The 24,831-nt window shown below is 41.1% G+C and overlaps 1 protein-coding gene across 3 annotated transcripts in view; it reads right to left on the bottom strand.

The window, feature by feature from the left end:
• The window catches only part of HOOK3 (hook microtubule tethering protein 3), a 60,846-nt gene extending 36,015 nt beyond the window's left edge, over positions 1 to 24,831 (bottom strand). Inside the window, exons 1-7 of one of the 3 annotated variants that reach the window (XM_083481439.1) lie at positions 24,564 to 24,771; positions 12,161 to 12,246; positions 8,367 to 8,530; positions 6,629 to 6,701; positions 2,859 to 2,909; positions 1,543 to 1,675; positions 1,014 to 1,081 (exon numbers count right to left, since the gene is read on the bottom strand). In XM_083481439.1, coding sequence (XP_083337565.1) covers positions 1,014 to 1,081; positions 1,543 to 1,675; positions 2,859 to 2,909; positions 6,629 to 6,701; positions 8,367 to 8,380 — 339 coding nt within the window. In that variant the 5' untranslated portion in view covers positions 8,381 to 8,530; positions 12,161 to 12,246; positions 24,564 to 24,771. Of the gene's footprint in view, positions 1 to 1,013; positions 1,082 to 1,542; positions 1,676 to 2,858; positions 2,910 to 6,628; positions 6,702 to 8,366; positions 8,531 to 12,160; positions 12,247 to 24,563 lie in introns of those variants that run through there. The other 2 variants (XM_083481438.1, XM_083481440.1) reach the window with 2 other exon arrangements.

Here is a 24,831-nt window from a genome sequence, read left to right on the forward strand (position 1 = left end):
GACCAACCAGTTATGAATCCTGTTTCGTGCCATATACAGAGCTACCAATACGCAACAGTGGTTGAAAAAATAACGCCACTTAAATTCATAAATTGAATGATCATTCAGAAGCAGCAGGGTTCAAAGAAAACATTGCCTAACACACCGCCCTATGAAGTATCCAAATCAACATTTACATCATTCTCAATTGCACCACTTGCAACATTAAAACAGAAAGCTGAAATGACTTCCCTTCAATTAGAGGATATCCGTTTCTAGCATTTCTTAAGCTGCTAAACTGAAATCTGGGACACAATCCAACCAAGATCAAAACACTTTTCATCCCTATTAATTTCAGTGGTAATGATTTAAACAAATTTTTAAACATGCTCTCTTAAATTAAGGGGACTTAAAAGTGCTTAACTTTGGTTCAAGTGGATCATTGGTTTTCCTACTTATTCCAATACTACTAATTACTCATAATTCACCTTTATACTGCAAATAGTGCAATCACATCCAATTACAATTAACCAGAAAACTAGTCATCCAGTTTTAAGAACAATGTTCAAACAACATTTAATGATTACCACAGCATAATCCTATGCATACCTACTCAGAAGAAAGTCCCACAGAATTCAGTGGGATTTACTTCCAGGTATGTGTGCACTGAATGACAGCCTCAGTGAGCCTAGTTACTCTTACTGGAAATGAAGTTCAATCGCCAAATCTTCTACTGCAAACTAAACTAGTAGTTCTAAATTGTTGTGGGAACCACAGGGAAGGAAAGACAAGAAGGGAACCTAGTATTGGTATCCAGAAGGTTATATCTTCTAGATTTAAAGAAAAGTGGAATAGTTTATTAAATATTCAATATACATCATAAATTTTATTTTGCCTATCAGAGGGTGACAATATTTCTCATTTTTACATACCATGCCCTTTTCTGTTAAATTACTTCTTTCTGCTAAACTGAAAGAAGCAGTTGTAACAAACTGCTGTCTCAGCCTTCCATTTACCACCATCCAATTCCTTACCTCCTGAATGGCTGTCATGACAACATGTTGAACAGACTCCTCCATCATCATGATGGTCTGGATATACTCTGTAAGAGAGAAATTTGAGCACGTAATCATCTATACTTACAACAATCAGAAAGATAAATAGCTCTATGCTTCCTGCAGTATTCAAATCTTCCATCTATCATATTGTAAAGATAAGTTTTTTGTTTATAAACATAAATGAGGCAGAAGAATGGTTTTCAATGCTTGCTGAAAACCTTGCTGCTTAGGCAAGTCTACTCAAACATGAAGTTTTATTATGCATTTTTTAAAAAAAAACACCTGTTGATTTTATCTATATTTTGATCATTTTATTATGTCTACATGTTTTTGAAGTTAATTTTATTGATATTTTCTAACAGATATTTTATGTTACTTTATGTAAACCACTTAAGAGGGTTTTTGTTTTTATTAGGTAATGTATAAATATTGTTAAACAAAACAAGAATAGTTGTTTGTGTGTCCAGTTTGAATGATGCACCCTTTCCACCAAAGTTTAACTGACCTTGTTTTTGTTCACAGTTTACAGCACAGCCCAAAATAAGTTGAAGCATTCTTCCAAGCTCAGCAACTTCCGAATGCTCCCCAATCAAGTTGACATCAGGAAGGATAAAATCATTGATCTGTTGCCCCAAAATCTGTGAAAATACAAAGATGCAGACATGGTGAATAGTATAGGGAGAGGGCACATCTCTTGAACTTGGCAAGCCTCCATATCTCAAGGACGCTAGATCTTCAGATGTAGGTCTGGGTCAACAAGGAACCAACCAACAGTACAGAAGGGGTTTATCTATAGTGGAGGAAAACAGAAGGCAGGAACAAGAAAACCCTTCCCTTGCCTGTTAATTTCATCCAGCAACCCACTCTGCCAAGATGCTGGGGGAAATTTAATTTTAGTCATGCTGTGGTATACGTTCAAGCCCCATGATGTGGGCAGCTCATTTGGTCTAGACGCACATGCACATTGAACCAATTAGTCCACTCTTTCGGTGAGAACAGTCTTCTCTTATGAAAACAGCACAGTATCTCTTCTAAGCTACAGCTGACTTTTAACAAGTATCTTGAGCCACCAATGTTCAAAGACTTAGCTCCATAAATATTTGTTGTTGTTGTTTACATTTACTGGTTGCTTTTTTGCCATGGCAACTCAAAGCAACTTACATGGGTAATTATTATTATCTGTCCAAAATGTATACCAGAATGTTCTTAAATGTATTTGTTGTAGATTGTTTCTCTTTGTGAAAATAGAAAACAGAAAGAAATTTTCTGAAGTGAGAGGCTCTCCAATGGATATATCTAGAATTGCATGAAGGACTTTTTTTTATTAATACTACAAAGCTGTCTACAAAATCAATTAATGCTGAACACTTAGTGTTCCCTATCTTTCCAAAATAAATTTGAATTCTGCTACTGATGGGAAGGCATAGCTATTGCTGAGATAATAAAGCTTAGCCTTTGTGGTTTTATCAAGAGACTTTCCAAAAGTATCTATTTTAATTGCTCTAAGAAAAAGAAGCTATGTGAGGAAGCATTCATCAGCTTAATAGGAGGTACATAAACAATGGACAGCATACCGTGGGGGGGGGGGGAGTGAGTGTGTGCAATTCCTTTTCTATAAATTACAAATTTGGGGAAAGATTGTCAAAGGGCCATCTAAAATATTTATAAAGGATCAGTTTGCTGAATTAAAGAGCTATACTTTTATCTTTAGTAATCCTTATTTACCTGTTACAGAAACAGAATAATGAAAATGAAGCATAACAAGTTGAAAGGAGAATGAAGTGGAAAAATCAGTTTGTATAAGCAAACAAAAGACCTTACCTCATGATTGTAATCCAGAATTCCTTTTAAAATTTTCTTCAGATTGCTCACCTTTTAAAAAAAGGAAGGAAAAAAATTGCATACTGAGAAACTGTGAGAGAAGGCCACACCGAAGCACAATCTTACGTTGCTGTCTACAAGAATTAATCTTTCTAGCCAAAAGCCATTTTTGCCTAAAACAGCCAATCGTTAAGATTTTTTTCGGCCTAAAGCAGCCAATCATCAAATCAAGATTTTGCAATTAATTTTATTTCTCATTTATAGATTTTCTCTGCTCATTTTCAAAGGGACAGGAAAGCAAATAGATAAAGCAACTACCTACATCGATGAATTTTGGGGCTCAGCCTTATACCCCCATGGTGCTTCTCAAATATAATGATTTCTTTTTGGGCCACACTGGGAACACTATGCACACAGCAGGGTTTCTGAGCCCTTTCTTGGCAGTATCTGCTTGTCCAAATTGGCAGAGCTTCAAAAGCAGCATCAACGCAACAGGAGTTGGGGGTGGGGAGGACAGAAACAAGTTCTTACGCACAACAGAGCCATTAGACAGGCTTGAAACAAGTATGCTCATTTTTCTACCCCACTTCTGAAACTCTTTGGACCTTGCGGTCCTTTTAAGTTGACAGCAAGATGTCAAAATGCCATTAAATTTAAAAAGCTGGATGGCATTTTGACATCTTGTTTTCAGGTTATCAAGACCACAAGCTCCCAAATAATTTAATTTCCTCATTAGCCAATAAAAATCAGTACTTAGGCTTGCTCTCGTTCTCAAATTCTTTAAACGGGCAATGCCAAAAATTATACCCTAGGCAAGAATCAGGACCCACGAGAATGGATTCAATACCATGTGCCAGTACTACAATAAAATGCTTGAAATGATTGTGCAAATCAGCATAATACTTGGAGTGAAAAACTTTATTGGGCAGATAAATTATAGTGTAAACAGGAGAAGTTAAGATTCATCACCAAACGTTTTGAATTAGACAGAATTTAAGGAGCGCAGTTCAATGGGAAGAAATAATTTACTGAGAAAATTCTATAAACTGATTATCAGAAATGTATATCTGGATCATGCACAATGCTTGCTTTGTCAGATGATAGATCATAGAACACAGAATTGTAGAGTTGGAAGGGACTATGATTGTCATCTAGTCCAACCTCCTGCAATACAGGAATCTCTTGCCCAATGTGGGGCTCAAACCCACGACCCTGAGATTAAGAGTCTCATGCTCTACTGACGGAGCTATCTTTCTTTAAAAGGAGCTATGCTTCTTTAAAAAAACAACAACCCTCAATTATCTAGACAAGTTATTTCTAAATGGAACACAAGGGGTTGGGGAGTAAATGGTACCAACATGGGATGCAGTCTTGAGTGCCAGAAGATCATAATAGAATTCCATCCAAGAAGAGCAAAGTATTTAATGTCCCTGATGGAGCACAAAGCAGTCTTTGGGGCAGTTTATCTTTTACTCTTCTGTGGGCATGCTATTGGTTGCTCCATATTACCATCAACCATATCTTATTTTTGAAATACTGAAGTATCATTTCAAATAGTCGCAGGCAGAACATTTTGACTGTACTGATACATCTTAGTTTTTGTTCTCTGCCATTTCCCCCAAAGGGAAAGCCACCCAACCGTTCCTTGCAAGCAACTGTGTACATAAGAAATAATGCAGCTTGGGTTTCAATGCTGCTGCCTAAGCCTGCAGTGTGAATTCCGAGACAGATTTAGACAACCTGGGGTGACCCACTGACAATACTGCTTCCGTGATTCTACTGTGTATCCTACTGTTAAGAAATATGGAAAGCTGTAAGATCCCTGGCCGAATGCAAATCTTTGATACGTCTTCATGAGAACATTGCTCACGTATGGAGAGGCTGCTAATGCATGGAGAAGTGTTCAAGTTGCCTCAACCCTGAAATCATTACAGATATTTTGGCTATGGGTCTCTTGTTTTCAAATGTCTTTCAGGGATCAAAATGCAGCAGCAGCACCTTAACTGTTTAGAAAATTTATTCATGTGTTGAAAATTCCATACAATTCTCTTGAACTTTCCTGTGAAATGTCCCATCTTCTACCTGCTCAGATATGTAAGAGGGGCAAGTTTTTAATCTTCTGGCTACATAAGGAATGCAAGCATCTATGTGTACTAGAACATTTTCATTTGGGAACAGATGGGTAGAAAAAAGTATTTCCACCATCAATGCAATTGTCTCTCAACTTTTTACATTCATAAGTCTTACAAGGACAAAGCCATTTGTGCAAGTAAACAAGAACTGTCAAGGATTCTGTTTTTCTCATCCATGAATCACCACAAGGCCAGATTATACTCAATCAAATTTAAAAAGGTATTTTGTAATATTTCATTTCCCCCTGACAACAGTACCATCAAGAAGCAAAGATTTCAGCAAAAGCTCGAGACTTGAAAATCAACAAATGTGGAATAATGAGAGTAAGATGTAGCAGTTCCTCCCCTCTGATTTTTACTAGCCAAGAGGAATCTGGGATTCAAGGCAAAAGCTCCCATTTTACCTCCAGATCAGCAGGTTAGACTGAAAAAGACTCCAATGGAAAGAATTTTAAGCCTTTGCCTTCTGCAAGCATGAACTGCAAACATAAAGAGGATTAATTCAGTCTTTTGGGCTGTAGTGTAGACTCCTCGTCAGCAACTGCTATGATGAATATGGCACGTGGAAAAAGGAGTGGAGAGCAGTGGGACAGGCCATCCCCACCAAGCAATTCATGAAACCACAACCTCCACTTCCTCCATGCATGTTCCTGCCTCCAGGCTGGCAACTTGGGGCCAGCTGTACATTTTGGGGTAGTAAGAGAAGAGAGTTTTGGCTGTTGAACTTACTGGGAGCCGTGACCACAGTGCTATCAAATTTTACATATATGTAAGTGGACAATTGCCTAGAAAGTTCACACAATCACGTTTTATTTCAAAAAAGGAAACTTCCTGAAAATGAAGGATTGGTAAAAAGGGAGCTGAAAAGAAAAGTCAAGGTCAAATCTCTCCAGAATCCTTGGGGGTTATTCAAAACCACAATTACAAAAACTTCGCTAGAATGTACACCATACGGAAAGGTACCCCAGGGCCAATACGATGCCAGCATGGTTGATGAACAAAGTCAATAAAGCTATTAGGCATGAAAATCTCTGACGTCATGCAAACATTTAAAGTTCAGAGGATATTAGCTGAGGGTCTCTTAGTTTCCATGTGATCCAACAGAACCCCCTTTACCGTGTTACTTTCCTCTCCACTCATGATCTCCCAAAATAATTCAGAATTTTTGTTCCATTAACACTTCACTTCTGAATCAGCATAGAGTAGGGAGTGGTACACTGGGATATAAAAAACCCACACCTATAGATAAGAAGAAAGATTTCGGTATTATGGATGATATTGAACAAATTTTTACTTAAAGCGAGCCTACTGAAATTAATCGACCTAGCCCAGTCCTTTTCATTAATTTCAAGGGGTTTACACTGCATAAAACATCACTGAATACCACCCTATATATTTATTTTGGCTTGATCTCATGTCAGTTGGGTGCAGAGTGTCCCATTGTGCAAGCAGAAGTCCTTCAGCAAGGCTTTTGCTGACGGGACCGGTTAGGTAAAATCAGCCCTGATTCAGTATTATTCCATAACCTACTCTGAAACTATGGAAAAGGCAACCTAAAATTTATAAAATGCACACACACATATAACTGCAATACTTTGTGTACTGAAAGTTAAAGTCAGAGTTAAACTATGAAAATACCTTTAGTCTCCAGTTGTCCCCTACTTCAGTTTTGATTCTGTTTAACCAGTTTTCATCAAAGTATGTTGGATCACTGAAAAAACAAAAGCAGAATAATAGTTAGCAATGTCTCTTACCACCATCTATAGTTTTTAAATAAAATACTAGGCTATTACTTAATAATATTATTCATTTCATTTCTATTTGGCTGTCTGGAATAGATATCACGATTGTCAACTCCAACAAAGCTTTCATAAGTGTATTATTATCGACATTTATGAGTTGTATGTCTCAATTATATGTCATATGTTTACTTTCATCCAAAAGTTCTAGAACATTAATTAATGTCTTATGGTTCCTATATTACTTATCACAATGTTTTTGCAGCCCCCTTTTTAAAAAAAGCTACTTTATTTGAAGATTTTCCTGCTTTCATTAACCACCATTAAGCCCTCTCATGTTTCTATGAAGTCCTAGAATTCCTCAATTACAAGATCAGCTTCCTTGCCCACAATTACCAATGCACAGTTGAAGGGAAATATTGGGTGTGTTCTAGCACACACCATTTCATCAGAAGAAAGCCAAACTGACATGATCGACAACTTATATAACTGAATGAATGGAACGTTTCCTAAAGTCCTCTACTGCAGTTTTCTGAAATAGTTGCATCACAAAGTTTTCTGGTGCCCTAGGGTGCTTTAACTGAGCATGTTTATTTTACTTGTATTTACTGACTTGTGGGGTTTGTTTCGTTCTTGTTTTTGTAACAAACTCTCATTTTATTTGAAAATCCACACACTGGCTGACTAGATCTGCTACAGAATTACAACTTAGAAACATTTTTGGTTCCTTTGCCTGTTCATACTTTATTGCTAGATAACTCACCTTCGCTTTCTTTATGAAGGTTTCTAACAGTGTGTTTCCTGAACTTTTGGAAGCAGAGGCATCCTTTTTCAGACGTAAAAATCAGTCCTACACTTCACTCACACCTGCAAAATTTACTTTCAGTGTGTATAACACCACTAAGAACTACTTACCCACAGAGGAGCCTACTCAAATCATTGATCAGGGTGTGCCTGCTAACTAAAAAGAGCTAAGAGTTGAAGCAGGAATCCCTTGCTGCAGCTGGGTACTTTGGGCTACAGGCCCTTAAAATATTCAGGGTGGAATTCAACTGGATACTTTGTGCTCACAGAAGATTTTTTCATCTGGAGGACAGTTCTCCTAATGGAAGAGGAGGGGAGGTGAATTTGCTGATTTACCTTCATGCCTGAATTCCCTCCTCTTCCATCAGAAGCGGCATCCACCAGGATAGCTCGGTTGGATAGAGTGTGGTGCTGATAATGCCAAGGTTGCAAGTTTGATCCCCATATGAGACAACTGCGTATTCCTGCATTGCAGGGGGTTGGACTAGATCAGAGCTTTCCAAACTGTATGTCGGCTGCAGTGTGTAGGTGTATTGTGCGAACGTTCCCTACACTCCTCCCGAGGCTGAAAAGGGGTTAGTTTAACCTCCAGTTTGTTAGTAAAACTGAATTACTGTGTTGCAAAATGATACATGTCCAAAAAGTGTGTCCCCAGCATGAAAATTTTGGAAAGCTCTGGACTAGATGATTCCCAGGGTCCCTTCCAACCAGATTCTATGAAAAGCCCTTCTGTGAGTGCAACAGCACCACATGTATTCCATCTTTAATTTCTTTCTCATAGCGTGATAGTGCACTCCGCCACACAGATTTGGAATTTCTGGTCTAACACCTACCTTCCTGCTGTCATGCCTTTTTACGCTTGCAGGTTCCCCCCCAGAACTGCTTGATTTTGAAATAGCAAATTATGCTACTGATCTAGAAGCATGTCAATCCCTTGGACACTCTCCTTCACTTGAACAGTCTCACCTGCCTCTTGACTAAGTCTTTTCTGTGATACCTGTTTGGAGGAGCAGAAGGAAGAGTAATTTGGATATAGTATAGTAGTTCATAATGTTTTTAAATCACATTTTTTAAAATCATTGTTGGGAGGGGAACTTTTTTGCTTACATTTTTTAAAATGCTATGAAAACATGTTCTGTATTTTTCTGTTTCATTATGTTCTGTATTTTTCTGTTTCATTATGCTCAAATTCAGTTTTTGCTGTTTGTTTTCTTTGTTCTAAAAAATCTAATATTCAAAGTTATGGAAGTTCCTACTATGAGATTAATGTAACTCACAATGAATGAATTATTGCATCAAGTATAGCTTTGTACCAGACTGCAATTAAGAACAACTAAGAACTACAAAATCCATGGTATAGAGACCAAATAATCTGTTATGAAGCATTTCTGGTAAAAGATTCATCCAGAATATTCTCTATGCCTAGAAGTCTCTTAGAAATTGGTTTGGCAGATCCATCTTCAAAAATGAATTTAGTATATACTATAATTATCTGAAAGGGAAACTTCTGACATTACTCTCAAATTACACAAACTGGAACATTCACAGTTAAATGTAATGCCTCTGTTAGCTGACTTTCCCTAAGTACATAGGTTGTAATGATAATTAATTAATGTTAAAAATTTATATTAAAGTCTTACGGTCTCACATCTACTGCAACTGACTAAGAATTGTCTTGCAGAACAAACAAATAATTAGGAGCCAACGATGTTAGCAGTGTCAAAAGGACTGATGAGTACTCATTTGTATGCTCCTATTTAAGTCAGTTGCATGGGAATATAAAGAGCTGCCATATAAGTCAAGGGTGGGGAACCAGCCAGCTTGGGCACCAGTCAGGGATAACAGGAGCTGTAGCTCAACAACATCTGGAAGCCCAAAGTTTCCCCACCCTGATATCAGTGCTACAGCTCTGTCTGTCACTCTCATTTCTAGAATAGATGAATGTAGATCCATTAGGAGCTTATACCTGCAGTTTATATGGAATGTACATGAGAAAAGTACAACCTTAAATCTGCAGATATGTAGCAGTGTGAGAGTCAGAGTTGTACTGACCTCATTGCCCTGTGCACTCTTTTCTGGTTCAGACTGCACACATTACTCTTCAAACATAGATCACCATCTTTCTGCTCTAGAGCATGAGATCCAAAGTGTGATATGCAAAGATGTGATTAGCCAATGATATGTTGGGACAGCTCTACAGTTGTCATGGCAGTCATAAAACTCTGAATTGCCTCAAAAAGGCTCCTCATGGACCACAACCATCATTTCGAGAACATCTGAAACAAGTCAGGTAGGAGAATGGTGGGAAGCAGGAAAGGCTTGATTTGGGTGAGGGGGATAAGATTTAATTTTCAAAATTGGAGTTCAACAGGACAGGAAGCCTGGTGAGTGTGATGGAATCTTCAGAAGCTATGATCCTCCCTCCACCCCCACCCCCATCATTAAGCCAAGGCTCTATGGCTTGTTTATCTCATAATTCAATATTCTTAACTTGTTTCCACTGAAGAGGAAGTTCATCTCATTTCACACGCACTCGTTTAATTTGTAGGAATTTGAGAGTTAAGATATTAGTAGCACAAAATCTTTGAAGATGCAAGTTAAACCTGCTGAAGTACAGCTTGATTCTCAGTGGTGAATAACAGGATGGTTGAAATAGAGAGTACAGATGAAATGCCGGTAACAAAGCCCCAACAAACTGGTTTGGTTAGTTCAAGCAGTGAATGAGGTAGCTTCCATTCCATTTCTGGCATGTTGTAGAGAAAGCACATTCACAATTTCTGTGAATAAGTTCTCTGTATTTTTGACGTAAAAGTGACACAAAATGAGCACAAATGTTTTATGCCATATAATAACTAGCAATATGTCTACCAAATGGTGGGAATGCCTATGGAAATGTAGATCCAACTCGGGATATATCCAAAAGAATGGGTAAAGGAACAAATCAACTTATTTTCCTTGATAGCTTTGATCTGTCTTTATTTGGCATACCCCCACTTCATTTCACTCTCCGGGCCAATTTCTTCTGCTTCATCTTTGCTTTACTGCAGCTGCATACCCCTTTTTTCAGTCCCATTAAACCGTAGTCCACCCACACTGTCACATTATTCAGAGAAAAGCCCAGTACAACAAATCCCCACCAGGAAGTCAATGTCTCTTTCTTTTTTTAAATAATTTTTTATGAACGATTTTCTTTCTTTACGTTGTTGATTGCTAAATACAGATCCACACCACACTGTAGCAGCTGCTGACGTTACAAAGAAAGTTCTTCATCCTTAATGCAAGAGAAATCTGTGCTGTTTCCCTTCACAGTTGAAGGGAAAGGGTCTTTTTGTAGACCTCTCTTGCAGATGAAAGGTTGTAGGCCCACCAAACATAAGCTGTTACTTTTCTCTCCCTCTGGTTTCAGACTATACTTCTCCCAGCTAAAGGGAGAGCTGTTTGGGAGGAAAAGGTGGAACAGTGACAGAGAGGTGTAGGACATTATTATATTCTAAATGCTTTTCGTGAATATTACCCTCAACAGAAAACCAAGTACTGGGGGCAGGGGGGGGATTAGTCATCTTCAAGCACATTTAATGTCCTTGAAAGATGCTAGATGTAGAAGTGCAAGAAACAGAGCCACTCTGTTTCTAACAGAATGCATTCTTATGTAAGCAACAGCACTTCCCCCAGCACTGCCTTGACAGAGTCATGTCACTGAAAGGCTAACACAGAGTGGGGGGTGAAAGGGTAATTTAGACAGTTTTCAATAAACAAGGTCATTAACAATGCTACTTATGAAGAATAGCAACATGGAGACGTCATTAACTGAACGCTTAGTCACACCAGCTCTGCTATTTCTTTCACTACAGTGCAATTTACTGAACAAGCAGTTTTATTTTTTATTGTGTATGCTCTATATAAAAGCCCACCAAATACATTAAACATCCATTCCCCCTATTCCTTCCTCTATTGCCAACACAACTGTCAAAATATGCTCTTCTGGGTGGAGATCCTTATTCTTTAGTTAAATATGCTATCTTGCAATATATCATATACAGTACATTAGTCACAGTCTATAAATAATTTTTTTAATTAAAAAAAGCCCCTACTACTAAGAACTGGCCATGTTTGCACATAATGCTAAACCATAAAAGCCTGGGTTAGTAAACTATACTGTGCAGAAATGCCTCCCTTCATGAGAGTGGATAAACAAATCACAATAGGGATAGTTTAACATACCAGATCAATCTGGCATTGTGGTTTGTTTCACTTTAACAGTCTTGAACTACAGTTTTCTGTTGGATTGTCAATTGTGGTTTCCTGGGTCAAGGAAAACCAGGTTTGGATGTTACACTAAGCTATGGTTTACTTGCTCATGCAAAGGGAAGCACGCAGCTCATGCACAGAATTGTTTTCTGTGTTTGAAAACAAAAGCTTGATACACCAACAATTACATTCATTAATAAAAGTAATTAATGTTTTGTTGTTAAACAAAACTTATTGTTCAGCAGTAAGGACACTTAAGAACAGAGTATAACATAGCAAGTTCTTATTAGGTGGATACTTGTCAGGGGCAAGGGGGAAGTTACTTACTTACTGAGTAAGTAAACACATTCACAATGGTTTTTAAAAAGTGTTCTCTTACATCTTTTGCAGGACTTGGGCCATCACGACTCCATTGGTTAAATCATCCACAGTCTGGCATGGTGCTTCAACATTAAATGTCTGGATCTGAGGAGGAACAGGTACATTTAGTCAAGTTACACCGTATTGCATCACGCCAGCACACCAAGAGATTTCAAAAGCACTGCAGCTCTTACTAGCCAACTACAATACATTATATTATTTATACATTGCAGAGAAAAGTAACAAACGAAAACAATTTAGCCCAAAAGGATAAATACACTGTCCCTACTGGTAATCAAAATTGTAAATAAAAAACTAATGACTTCCTCCGCAAGGCAGTAACTCTCTCAGCCCCTTTACTTATTTTACAATTTATTGATTATATCTCACCTTTCCTTCAATAAGCTCAAAGTGGCACGCACAATTCTCCTCCCTCTCCATTTTATCCTCACAACAAATCTGTGAGGTAGGTTAGGCTGAGAGACCATGACTGGTCGAAGGTCACCCAGCAAGCTTTAGGGGTGAACAGTCATGAACAGTCCTCATAAAGTGATGGATCCTTTAACAGGGTCTCTACATTAGATTTCCACAGCCCTCCAGTCACTATGAAATTTACTTTCCCTAGGTGGTATGGTAGCTGAGCCAATGACATCTTGGCCCTTTTAATAAAACTTCTGCTATAAAGATGCCCTCAGAAGGTGACTGTTAAAAATCACAGTAGGTAAAATGCGTCAACTGAACTTAACTCAAGAGAAAATAAATTATATGATCTGCACAGATCATATAATGCCACATTAGGTTAAAGTTTCTTTTTATGTCACTTTTCAATCAAACATGACTCACAAGAATAAAATACAAAAATGCAAAGTAAGAAGGAAAAGCAAAATACAATTAGTATCAATCAAATCCAACAACAGTGACAAAGGGCACATTATCTCACACAAGAACCAATGTATCTATGTGTGAATTTGAGCAAGAGTATCCATGCGTAAGAAGCCCTTATCAGGATATTTCTGCATGCTGTTTCTTGGCTCTTTCCCTCAATTAATACTTCCAAACTTCCACACGGTCCATCATATTTTCTTATCTGGAGATGCACAGGTATTTCTATACCTGAAGACACACACCTTTAAAAGCAATTTCCACAGGGTGGAAGTGTGCATAACAGAAGATTGCATCATAAATTTGTTAAGCATTTTGCATACTTTCCCCTAAAAGTGAATGTTGTTTTTCTCTGCACATTGACATGCTATAAATAACCACTCTAAGCTTCTTTGACTTTGAAATTACACCCCTTTCCACCTTTAAAATACATATTTTGGTCCTCCTGATGTGCTGTGATGGAAATGCAATTCACCTCTTCCCTGTCTGCAGCAGCCACCTTCCCTGCCTTCTAGCCAAGTGTGCAACACCAACTCTATAATATTTGATAATAGCGGTGATTGCAACATTAATACAATGTCTGCCCATCATCTCCTCCTTTTAGTGTGTGCATGTCTTCTCAAAACTAAGTCTCAGGATTCCCAGTATATGATATTCAGGAGTAAGTGGCCTCTAACCTTGAAACTTTTAGCTAGAATTTATTTAAAAAGTGACCTTTCTCCAACAGCTCAAAAAAGATAACCTCAAAACAAAACATTAACAATAATCAATGATGCTGTTACATGCCACCCCAGCCTCGAAACGTGGTATCTGTATGATATATAGTTTATTTACACACATATACAACCTGCGGCTATGATAGAGGGGCTCACACCATTATCACTCCAGCAAAGTGCTGTTTTCCCCACTGCTACAGCCTTGGATTAAAAAAGAAACCATCCTTTCAACATATGGAAGTCCTACTCCCAACATCAGATAACTCCTTGTTCCACAAAGTTTTGAGTCAGTGGACTTAGCTGTGGGCACAAGCTCCCTTCCACATTTAAGCTCATCATCTTCTTGCACTCTGGGAAGGACTAAACATTCCAAAATACTTGTGCATTATGTTAAAAATGGTGATTAAAAACACAGCTACCTCCTACCCTTTCATAATAGGTGCTGGCATTGCTAATACCTGCCTTGGTTCCTCCTTTTTAAAACTTTCAGTTTCCTGGTCACTATGTGTTTTTGTAGTGGCAGCCATGTTATTAACATACATTATCTGGGGGGGGAATGGGGACTAGGACTTGGGGTGGGGGGAGAAATAAAAGTGGCAGCTGGAAGACACTTGACAGTGATCAGTACTGCCTACAAGGTAACTACTTTGGCTGAGAGCCCGTACAACCTTGACCCCATCCCTGGTTTTACTAGACGTTATGGCAAGGGATGTTCCTTGGCAGCAGCTGATCTTTTATTTTATTTTATTGTTTCAAAGTTCCAGTTGCAAAGAGGCCAGTTTTGGCCTCATCAGATTGCAAATGAATGGGAAGCACCTGGAATAGCTAAGGGATGCCTACTTCCTGCTTCAGAGAGGGGGGATATTTTGGACTCACACAACTGAGAAATCATAAAACCCAAGGCATGCTGGCATGTGTTATACTGCAAACAAAGTGGCTGCTCTGAAACTTTGCCCCAAAAAACAAACACTCTCAACACACAAACTAGTTTAGGAACTTAAGTCCTTCTGTAGAATGCAGTATTCTACAGTGCACGAACAACAATTTTCAAACCTATTTCCTAACCCTGGAGAGTAGAAATATTCAACCAGTTCTTCATAATAAAACAGGAAGTTAACACCCTGGAAAAAGAATGGGAACACATTTCAGCCTGCCCATCTTCACCCAGCTGCTATTTTATATATATATGGAGAGTTTCAGCTAAACAAGCTTGTCGACCTACTGATCATTTGATCTACCCTAACCAGTTCTTAAAATGTTCACAAACAGGTTAGAGTGCTTGGGTGGATGTGGAAAGTTTCACAAGCAGCTCAAGGACAGGTTTAACTCATTTTCTCACCCAAGTTATCAAAAAATACATTTTGGAACAGCTTTCCATCAAATAATTAACATACACACTTTGGACACAAATGTTAACACTGGAAATTTCCTTTCAGTTGTTCCTTTCAGCTGATAACTAAGTGGCTCAAAGCCTTTAACAACAGGTAAGTATTCTGTTTGTATGCAGCTTCTTCTTGATTTTGATTGCACATTGTTATTCTTATTATCCATTGTTAGGTGCCCTGACAGGTTTCAGTACATATTTTAAAATAAATTGTGTACTATGACTTATTAATATCTGTTAATCTCAATGTGAACAGATGCCCTGGGCCCAGGAAACACCCTTACGCATGCCCTTTGGTTTGGTTCAGACGTTACCATCTCAGTCCAGTGAACCACAATTTGTGTAACTGGGGACAATATTTGTGCTCACATGCTCCCCCTCCCTTATTTAAATATTTACAGGCTTTATTTAACCGTAGTCTGTGACTTTGCAACCAAGGAAGCTATTGTTTAACCCAAAATGCTGCCTTCCAGATGTTTGGACTACAATTCCCATCATCCAATGACCATTGGCCTTGCTTTCTGGGGCTAATGGAGTTTTAATTCCCAACCAACTAGAGGGGTACCACACAATGTTAGAAACTCAGATATATAAGCTAATTGCCAAATGGCACCTTAAAACTAGGTTGCCGTCACCACAGCAGAATGTCTAGGCACCCCCCCAATAAGATTTATTATTGTTATTATTATTTTTCATATTTTAAAGAATTTTTTTTAAAGAAAAACTCAGTGGTTTACAACACATTAAAACATCAAATAAAGCAATCCAAATAAAACAAATTCAAGCTTCAATGAAAATATTTCAGATCATTCTGTAAGTGACATTTTGCTTTCTCCATATTTATTTACCTACTTAATTTATATAGCTGCCCCATAGCAGAAGTACTCTAGGAAGCTACTATGGTATAGTGGTGAGAGTGTCAGACTAGCACCTTGAAGATCAGGGTTCAAATCACCACTCAGTCATGAAGCTCACTGGGTGACCCTGGGCCAGTCACAGCCTCTTAACCTACATCATGGGGTCACTGTAGGGAATAAATGAGGAGTGAACCAAGTACACCTTGGAGAAAAAGGTGGGATATAAATGCAATAAATAAGCTCTTCTGCTTACCTGCTTAAGAAAGCTGGAGGGGCCAGCCAGGTGGAGATGTCAGCCGCCAAACTGGCATCCAGAGATCTCCACATGGTCACAACTGGACCCACACCAGTCACAAAACACACCTGGCACATGGCTAATTTTAAACACTGACACCAAGTTAAGAAAAGCTGGTTTAAGTAATCCCTACTTTGTGATTCCTCCATCATGGTTTGATAACCTGGGCCATAGGAATCACCTGTACAGACAGCACAAGAAACTGTGGGTTCTCCTACCTCTGGAAATATTGAATTAAGGCACACTAGATAAGTGAACAGATAAATGGATTTTTCTCAGTCCGATAAACTATGGTTTTTTAAACTGAGATAATTATGTTTTAACCGACAACCCGCTCCAACAGTTGACTTTCAAAAGCATTTGCAGGCAGCCCTGAATCGGAAAGTTTTTAATGATGATGTTTTAGTATGTTCCGATATACGCTGTGAGCCACCCAAAGTGGCTGGGGAAACCCAGCCAGATGGGCAAGGTATAAATATAATAAATAATAATAATAATAATAATAATAATAATAATAATAATAATAATGCCTACAGTGCTACAGGCGCACTGTGACTGAATGTGCATGAAAGAGTGCGTGCACTGTTCAGCAGTAACCTCCATTGTACATTCATAGCATTTCTTCTTTGGATCCCAGCCCATAATTCCAACATAGGCTTGTCAGTGAAACAAGAAAATCTTCTGAACTAGTCAACTCTAAGCAGAATTCAAGGCTACAGCAGGGACAGAATGACTCAAGTTTGTGTAACAGACATATGACACAGATTCCTTTTTGTCAATTTCATTCCTACCAAGCAAATATTCTGAAGAAAAATCATTCTCTCTTGCTTACAACTTACTAAATTGTGTGTGCAAATATACCTTCTTCCCATCATTGATAAATAAATAAATAAAAAGAATAGGAATCTGTTAAATATCGTATTTTTCGCCCTATAGGACACACTTTTCCCCCTCCAAAAATGAAGGGGAAATGTGTGTGCGTCCTATGGGGCGAATGCAGGCTTTCGCTGAAGCCTGGAGCGCAAGAGGCATTGGTGCGCACCGACCCCTCTCGCTCTCCAGGCCTCAGGAAGCTATCCACAAGCCTTGCAAGCCCGGGGGAGTTCCCGCGGGCTTGCAAGGCTTGCGGGCAGCAGCCTGCAGCCCAGAGCACAGGGCACCCTCCGGAGGATGCCCCGTGCTTCGGGAAGGTGTCCGCAAGCCTCGCGCGCCCGGCGGGAGGTCCCACCGGGCGCGCGAGGCTTGGGGCGGCAGCCTGTTCTGGGGGCTGGGGTCTCCACCCCCAGCCCTGCAAGCTCCCAGAGCGATGCCAAAGCTGCACGCAGCTTCGGCATGGCTCTGTGTCCCGTTCTGGGGGCTTGGGGAGGGGGAAGCTCGGGCTTCCCCCTCCCCCAGCCCCGCAAGCTCCCAGAGCGATGCCAAAGCTGCACGCAGCTTCGGCATGGCTCTGGGTCCCGTCCTGGGGGCTGGGGAAGCTCGGGCTTGCAGAGAGCTTCCTGTTCTGGGAGCTGGGGTCGGGGGAAGCTCAGGCTTCCCCCGCCCCAGCCCCGTGCCTGGGGGGGGGGAATAAAATTATTTCTCCCCCCCCCCAAAAAAAATCTAGGTGCGTCCTATGGGCCGGTGTGTCCTATAAGGCGAAAAATACTTTAAGTTGCTTTATAGAACCCTAAAAATTTAAGTTTTTAAAATAAAAAGAACAGTCGCCACCTTACAGATCACAATTATAGTAGGACTGCTGCAAATATGTTTGAGAAACATTTCTCAAAGGCTGTGCTGCAGTCCGTAGTTCTATAGCTCACAGACATGAAGAATTCCAAATCTGAACCCAATAACTACATTACTTAAAAAGTCTTCATTGCTGATTGTTGTTAGTTACAAACCACATACTGTCTTCCTCAGGCTGTACCAATTAGCACACACAGATTTTGTAAATCCTTCTAATATTGGTCTCCATGAGAACTACGAATCTATCATCAAAACAAAAAGGTCTTGCAAATGCCTTTATTTTAAAATGCTTTTGTTCTATTCAATAAAAGCAACCAAGAGAGTTTTCTACATAGGGTTGGATCCAGACTTATGAATGGAAGTTAACTTTAACTGATATTTGGGGTAGCCCCTCACTCCATCTTCCCTGGAGCTACTTAAGTCTTGAGAGAACTGAGGAAAGGCACAGGGCTGCCTTACCCATAGGCACTAGGGGTGCGTGGCATCCGGGTGCCAGGCCAAGAGTCCAGGGCCCGAGAGTTGAGTCCGGGGAAGAGCCCGCCCGTCAGTCAGAGCACAGCAGCAGGCTCTTCTGCTGCGGGCGGCTCTGTGCCGTGAGTTTGGGGGCGACTGAGCCAGCAAGACGCTGAGGCGGCCGGCCATCTCCGCCCTCTTGTGCGCCTGGGACTGGGCAACCAGGGGCGGCGCCGGGTGGATCTTTGCACCCTGGCGCCGCATATGCTTAAGACAGCCCTGGAAAGGCAGAAGAGAAAGAGCCCACGTAAGAGTCCTTGAGCCATCCGTTTCTGAAGAGACCACCACTTGGCCTTAGAGGACTCTGTTGCTCTACATTTTATACCATTTATTCTTTCGGTATTTTAAAACTGTATACTACTTCAGGTGCCTTGGTATAAAAATGGTATATAATAAATGCAACAAGTAAGTATTGCAAGTGCTATTTATTTCGCTGGGTTGACTCTTAAGAATAACTAAATATGCATCCAACCCATAAATGTTTCTCATACTGATGACAAGACAGTTTAAGGAGAAACACTGTGGTCATGTCAAAACCTGTGAAAGTAGTAGCAGAGTAGTAATTTGTAAGATCAACTAACTATAAAGTCCTGGGTATTTACAAGCTTATGAACAAGTACACCTGTGTGACTTGAAGAACACATCATACCAGTGTGTCTGGATTTTGGTCTCTGCTTCCTTTGGAAGTGCAGGGTATGATCTACAAAATTAACAGAGAGCTTCCTCTTAAACCTACCAGCTAAACACCAACATAGGATTGCAAAAGCATTCCTGGTAGCTGACCCTCACCTAAAAAAAATAAAAATATTCCCCTAGAGACTCACTAAAACCCAAGTTTCTTCCAGAAGCAGCATAAGACATGATGTATCAAATGATTCGCATTGACAAGAACTAAAGTGTTATTAGGACTCTGTCTTATACAGAGTCAGACTACTGGTCCATCTAGCTGAGTGTTTTCCACATTGACTGTAAGTGGGTCTGCAGGATTACCAACAAGGTTCTCTCCCAGCCCTACCTGCAGATACCAGAGGACCAAACCTGGAACCTTCTACATGCAAAGCAGATTATCTACCACTGAGCTTCAGCCCTTCTGCAATTTATGCTACTCACCCATCCATAACTATACATTATAATTTTAAAAACTTATTTGAATTAAACTGTAAATGGAATGGGCTTGCTTAATCCCTTTTCTCTCTCCCTTAAAGGTTATGCTGATTTAGGCAATGAGAAAGACAATGCACAAATGGGATACATCTGTCTGAACTGTATATGCAGAAAACAAGGCCACTGAAATAGGGAAAAGAGAATAATTTATTCTGAAATGCATTTTCATAATAATAATAATAATAATAATAATAATAATAATAATAATACAGTAATAGGATCTGATGTGTATCCCAGGGCCATTTAAAGGTTCCAACATGCAAGGACTTTCTGCCAGTTAAGATTGGTGCAAAAACTGCCTGTTATTTACTTCTGCTTCCAGGAAATGTAGAATGCAATAAGTATTCACTTCCTTATTAATTACTTCTCTAGAGCAGTGTTTCCCAACCGGTGTTCCGCGGCACACTAGTGTGCCGTGAGACACCGGCTGGTGTGCCGTGGGAGGGAGGCGGGCGAGTCGGGCGGCGAGAGGCGGCGGCGGCGAGGATCCGCATCGAGCCGGGGGCGGCTCCGCGGTGCTGGTGCCGAGCGGCGGGGCAGCGCGCGCAAAAGGGAGGAGCGCGAGACAGCGGAGGAGGAGGAGGCCGGCATGTCCGGGCAGCAGCAGCAACAGCAGCAGCAGCAACTCCCGGAGACGGCTCCTCCTCCGCCCGCTATCGCCGCCACCACCACAACAGCCGCCGCCGCCTCAGCTGCCGCCGTCCCTCAGTCCCTCGCTCTGCTGCCTCCTCCCACCCCGGCAAGGGGAAGGGAAAAAACTTTCACTTTTGTGCGTCCCTCCCGGCGTGACGCTGCGCGCTGACGTCACGGGGCGGGGCTTTAATGGTGGTGTGCCGCGAGATTTTTTCCCGGTAAACAGGTGTGCCGTTGCCCAAAAACGTTTGGGAAACACTGCTCTAGAGAAAGCAGCAAGTTGGAGAGAAAAATACCAGCAATTAATAAATATGCACTCAATGCAAAGCAGTGGAACAGAAAGCCTGCCCTCCACATTGTAGAGTTTACACACAACGAGAAGTTTCTCTCTCTCTCTCTTACAACACTAAAACTTCAATACAGCTGATTTTTTAAAGATTCAGAACAGACAAAAGTGTGCATAATAAATTTAAAAATCGTTACCCCAAGTTGTAGCTGATGGCTACTAATCTAGATGTTTTTAAAAGGGGTTTAATCAAATTCACAGTGGATAACCAATGTAAAGTCCCACAGATTTCAATGAGTCTAGCTGAAGCATGGCTTAACTTTTGAACCAACACATGAAGTCTAAGATGCATATTAACTAAAACAAAGAAAAATCATAAATGCAGAATACAGTTACAGGAAAATGAAACAACCAGTCAAATTAAAGATTACATGGAAAATAAAGGTGTCCAGCTCCCTTTGAAAGTCAGCATGTATGGACAGCATTCCAGAGATATACCGTACTTTTCCGTGTATAAGACAAACTTTTTTACCCCAAATCAATTCAAAATTGGGGGGGGGGGTCATCTTATACATTGGTAGTGTGTAGTTTGCCCGTGTAATTGGTTCTTGCCGCGAGCCTGATATTGTCAGCAGCGATTGGGTGGGTGCTTGGAGACTGCGGCAAGCTCTGTTGTCTATTGGCTGCTGCTACGTCAATCAGGCATGCTCAACAACTCTGGGCAATCTCCCCCCACTTTCTTAATCTAGAGCCCCCCAAAATAGGGGGTCATCTTATACATGGGGGCGTCTAATACACGGGAAAATATGGTAGTACTGCAACAGAAAAAGTCAAATCTGGACTCTACATAAGGTGAAACTGAAAGCAGTCTCATTTGAAAAATATTAGTTTCCAGGAACTCGGCCTGGAAATGAATTGGCAGCCAGCACAGGTATTTCAGTCTAGCACAACATCTGAGTCTGCATTCTCAAACCTTTTGATAGAAAAAAAGCAGTATCTTAAACTAGCTGGAGTCTGATGAAGAGTGTACTGGTGTGATCTTCTGTAGCATGGTGAGAAATATTGTACTTTGCGAACTGGAAAACATCACAGGATGTTGCACTAATACAGCAGAATCAAGCCTGAACTGGCAACAGTCACCCTCTAGATACCTAGCATTACAAACACAGAAATGGACATAGCATGTGGGTAGCAAGTACAACACTGGAGACAATTTATGCCCCTTTTCAGCAACCACAAAACTAACTATGTCCAAACATAACACATTCAATATGTAGCTGTTAAAAATCAAAGTGCAATTAGACAGCACAATAAACTCTGCATACATTCATTCGGTTATTTCTTTATTTATTTATAGGTTCAAGGTGTAAGAGACAAATTTTCACCCGGCAAAGTCCTGCTGAAGTTGTGTATCATCCCTGGTGTCCATGTACTTTTTGCTGATAACCTGAAGGTAATTTAGTTCTAGGGATAACAGATCACATGTTCTTGACTGGTGAGGCAATTCAAACCCCAGAGGATATGTCAGCTGGGAGAGGTTAGGCTGTGGCATATCTTCTCACCCCAGAATAAACCAATATAAATGGCTTACCCTGGCATATCTACTTACAATGGCTGACAAAAATCCCTGCTGGCATAAATTAAGGCAGTGGAACGTTACTCTGGTGTAAAGGTCAAAAAGGGTGTGTGTCATGGAAAAACTAAGTTATGCTGCATCCTAACTCCATTCACTGGTTCCACTCACAGACTTCTGTGTAACTTATACCATCAAGAATGAAGGTTAACTAAAATTCAGTCCACAGGACTTAGTGGAAGGTCGAAAATTAAAGGTTTACACTGCTCCCCACAAACCCACACAGTGGCTGTTAGGATACACCTTACCTTAAATTGAATATACACTGGCATATCTGCCCAGACTGCTCTGTAATTTAATCAACAATGCACAGGTTTGTAGGCAACAGCATCTTTCAGAATAGAATTTGATCTTAAATAGCCCAGCTGCAATCAACAGAATTGAATTTGTTTAAGTTCAAGGGTGCAGATTTCTTTTTAATTGAAGTAATAAGAAGAACACTACCTACAAAAGAGTTAAGGACCCGATACAAGTTGATATTCTTTATCTCCTGCACATAATGGGAACTTTATCTTCAGAAGCATTGTTTTCCAGGGTATTTGATTATGGATTCACACACAAGAACATGGGAAACCAGGCATGGATCCCAACTGTCTGCATACACATCTGGCTGAAAAATACACATATGAAATAAGCTACAACTATCTGCCTCTTAGCAATGCAGGTTGCCTTTATTTTCTCCCTGCAAAGTGCTCTACAAAAGACTGATAAGTATGACAACATGGAGGTATACCCCAAATATCTCCAACAGTGTATCTCTGTGTTCCATCACTCCTAGCTCTAGACCTGTGGAAATAATGCTCCTCTGGGCCCAAATACCTGAAGTCTCTTTAAAATAGAACAAAGACAACCTACTGATTTTAGATAGACAAAGCACACTACAACAGAATGTGTGGGTAGATTCCCCCCCCCAATGCCAAAGTTGCTTGGATGTCAACATCTGAAAACCACAACTAGATACTCACTTCTCTGAAATTAACAGATTATAAGTAATACCCCGCCTTCAAGAGAGAGATATAGCTATGTTAGTCTGTTGGAGATAAACCAACCAAGAGTCTTGCAGAGTCCAAGTACTAGCCTTTAAGTAGTTTCTCTCGTGGGTGGCGCTGTGGGTAAAACCTCAGTGCCTAGGACTTGCCGATCGTATGGTCGGCGGTTCGAATCCCCGCGGCGGGGTGAGCTCCTGTCGTTCGGTCCCAGCTCCTGCCCACCTAACAGTTTGAAAGCACCCTTAAGTGCAAGTAGATAAATAGGTACCGCTTTATAGTGGGAAGGTAAACGGCGTTTCTGTGTGCTGCGCTGGTGCTGGCTCGCCAGAGCAGCTTCGTCACACTGGCCACGTGACCCAGAAGTGTCCTCGGACAGTGCTGGCCCCCGGCCTCTTAAGCGAGATGGGCGCGCAACCCCAGAGTCGGTCACGACTGGCCCGTACGGGCAGGGGCACCTTTACCTTTACCTAGTTTCTCTCCAAGAAATGTGATTAGGTGCAAAGTATCCCACTGGTAGCCGCAAGTGCGAAGTTTTGCACAAGTTTATACAAACACTAAAAGAGACTGATGTGATTTAAAGGGAAGCAGAAGCTGCATTTACAGCAAAGCTGTGAAGGGAGAGATGGCGAAATAAGCAAGCCCAGCCCTTTCATGGCTTGATGACATTAATGCCTTCAAAGGACAAGAAAGATGGGGCGGAATCCAATATTAGTCATAGTCCATACAGACTAATGGACATCAAATATCTTAGATCCATTAATTACAGCTGGTCTACTCTAAGTAAATTTTGCTGGATACAATCCACGGGGAGAAGAAAGGAGATACTAGGTGTTCTACTGTGCTTTTTCACACACTAAAAAACAAAACAAAAGCCAGGTGGACCTTCACAGGGAAACCAGTGGCTGGTTTCTTGAGACTGTGTACCTGCCCAACACATGCTTTGCAGAAACTTACTTGCCACCTTCGCACTCTGAATTTTGCATATGAAAACAAATAAATACACAGAATCATACCACTCACTATACGCAGAGTGAGCTGGTAGTTAAGCCCGGATGAATCCAGCGGGTTGCCTGCATCTGAATAAGCAGGATGAGGCTGGGCACATCCTAGGGGGCCGAAGCCCATAACCGGGGTGAGTGAGGCAAAGCGTGTGGAGCCCCTCAAAAGAACAGAGACCGGCTCCAGGCATGGCAGGGCCCAACTGGGAGCTCGAGTTAGAGACAGAAGGAAGCCGCCCAGGCACCAAACTGGGAAAGGGATGGAAGGAGAGAAAGCACAGGCCCAGGGGGCAAAAGCTCCCGGGGAACGGCATCTTTCCCCCCCGCCACAAGCCTCGGTCACTCACCCAGGTGAGCAAGCTCTCCCCGAGCTCGGCCCGCTCCAGGCTCTCCACATTGAACATGGTGCAGGCCGGGCGGGGCTTTTTCTTCCAGCCGAGGAGCTGCCGCCGCCGCCGCCTGGGCCTCCTCGCCAGGCAGAGTCTTCGAGAGGCGCCGGCCTGCTTTCCGCCGCTCGCTTTCCGCCGCCTCCTCCTTTCTCCTCTCTTCCCCTCAACCCAGGCCGGCACAGCCGGGCCGGGCTGCTCTGTAGCGCAGACACGTCAGCCGGGCCCC

This window comes from Podarcis liolepis (assembly GCF_965112155.1).
Source record: "Podarcis liolepis genome assembly, chromosome: 17".
Lineage (NCBI taxonomy): Eukaryota > Metazoa > Chordata > Lepidosauria > Squamata > Lacertidae > Podarcis > Podarcis liolepis.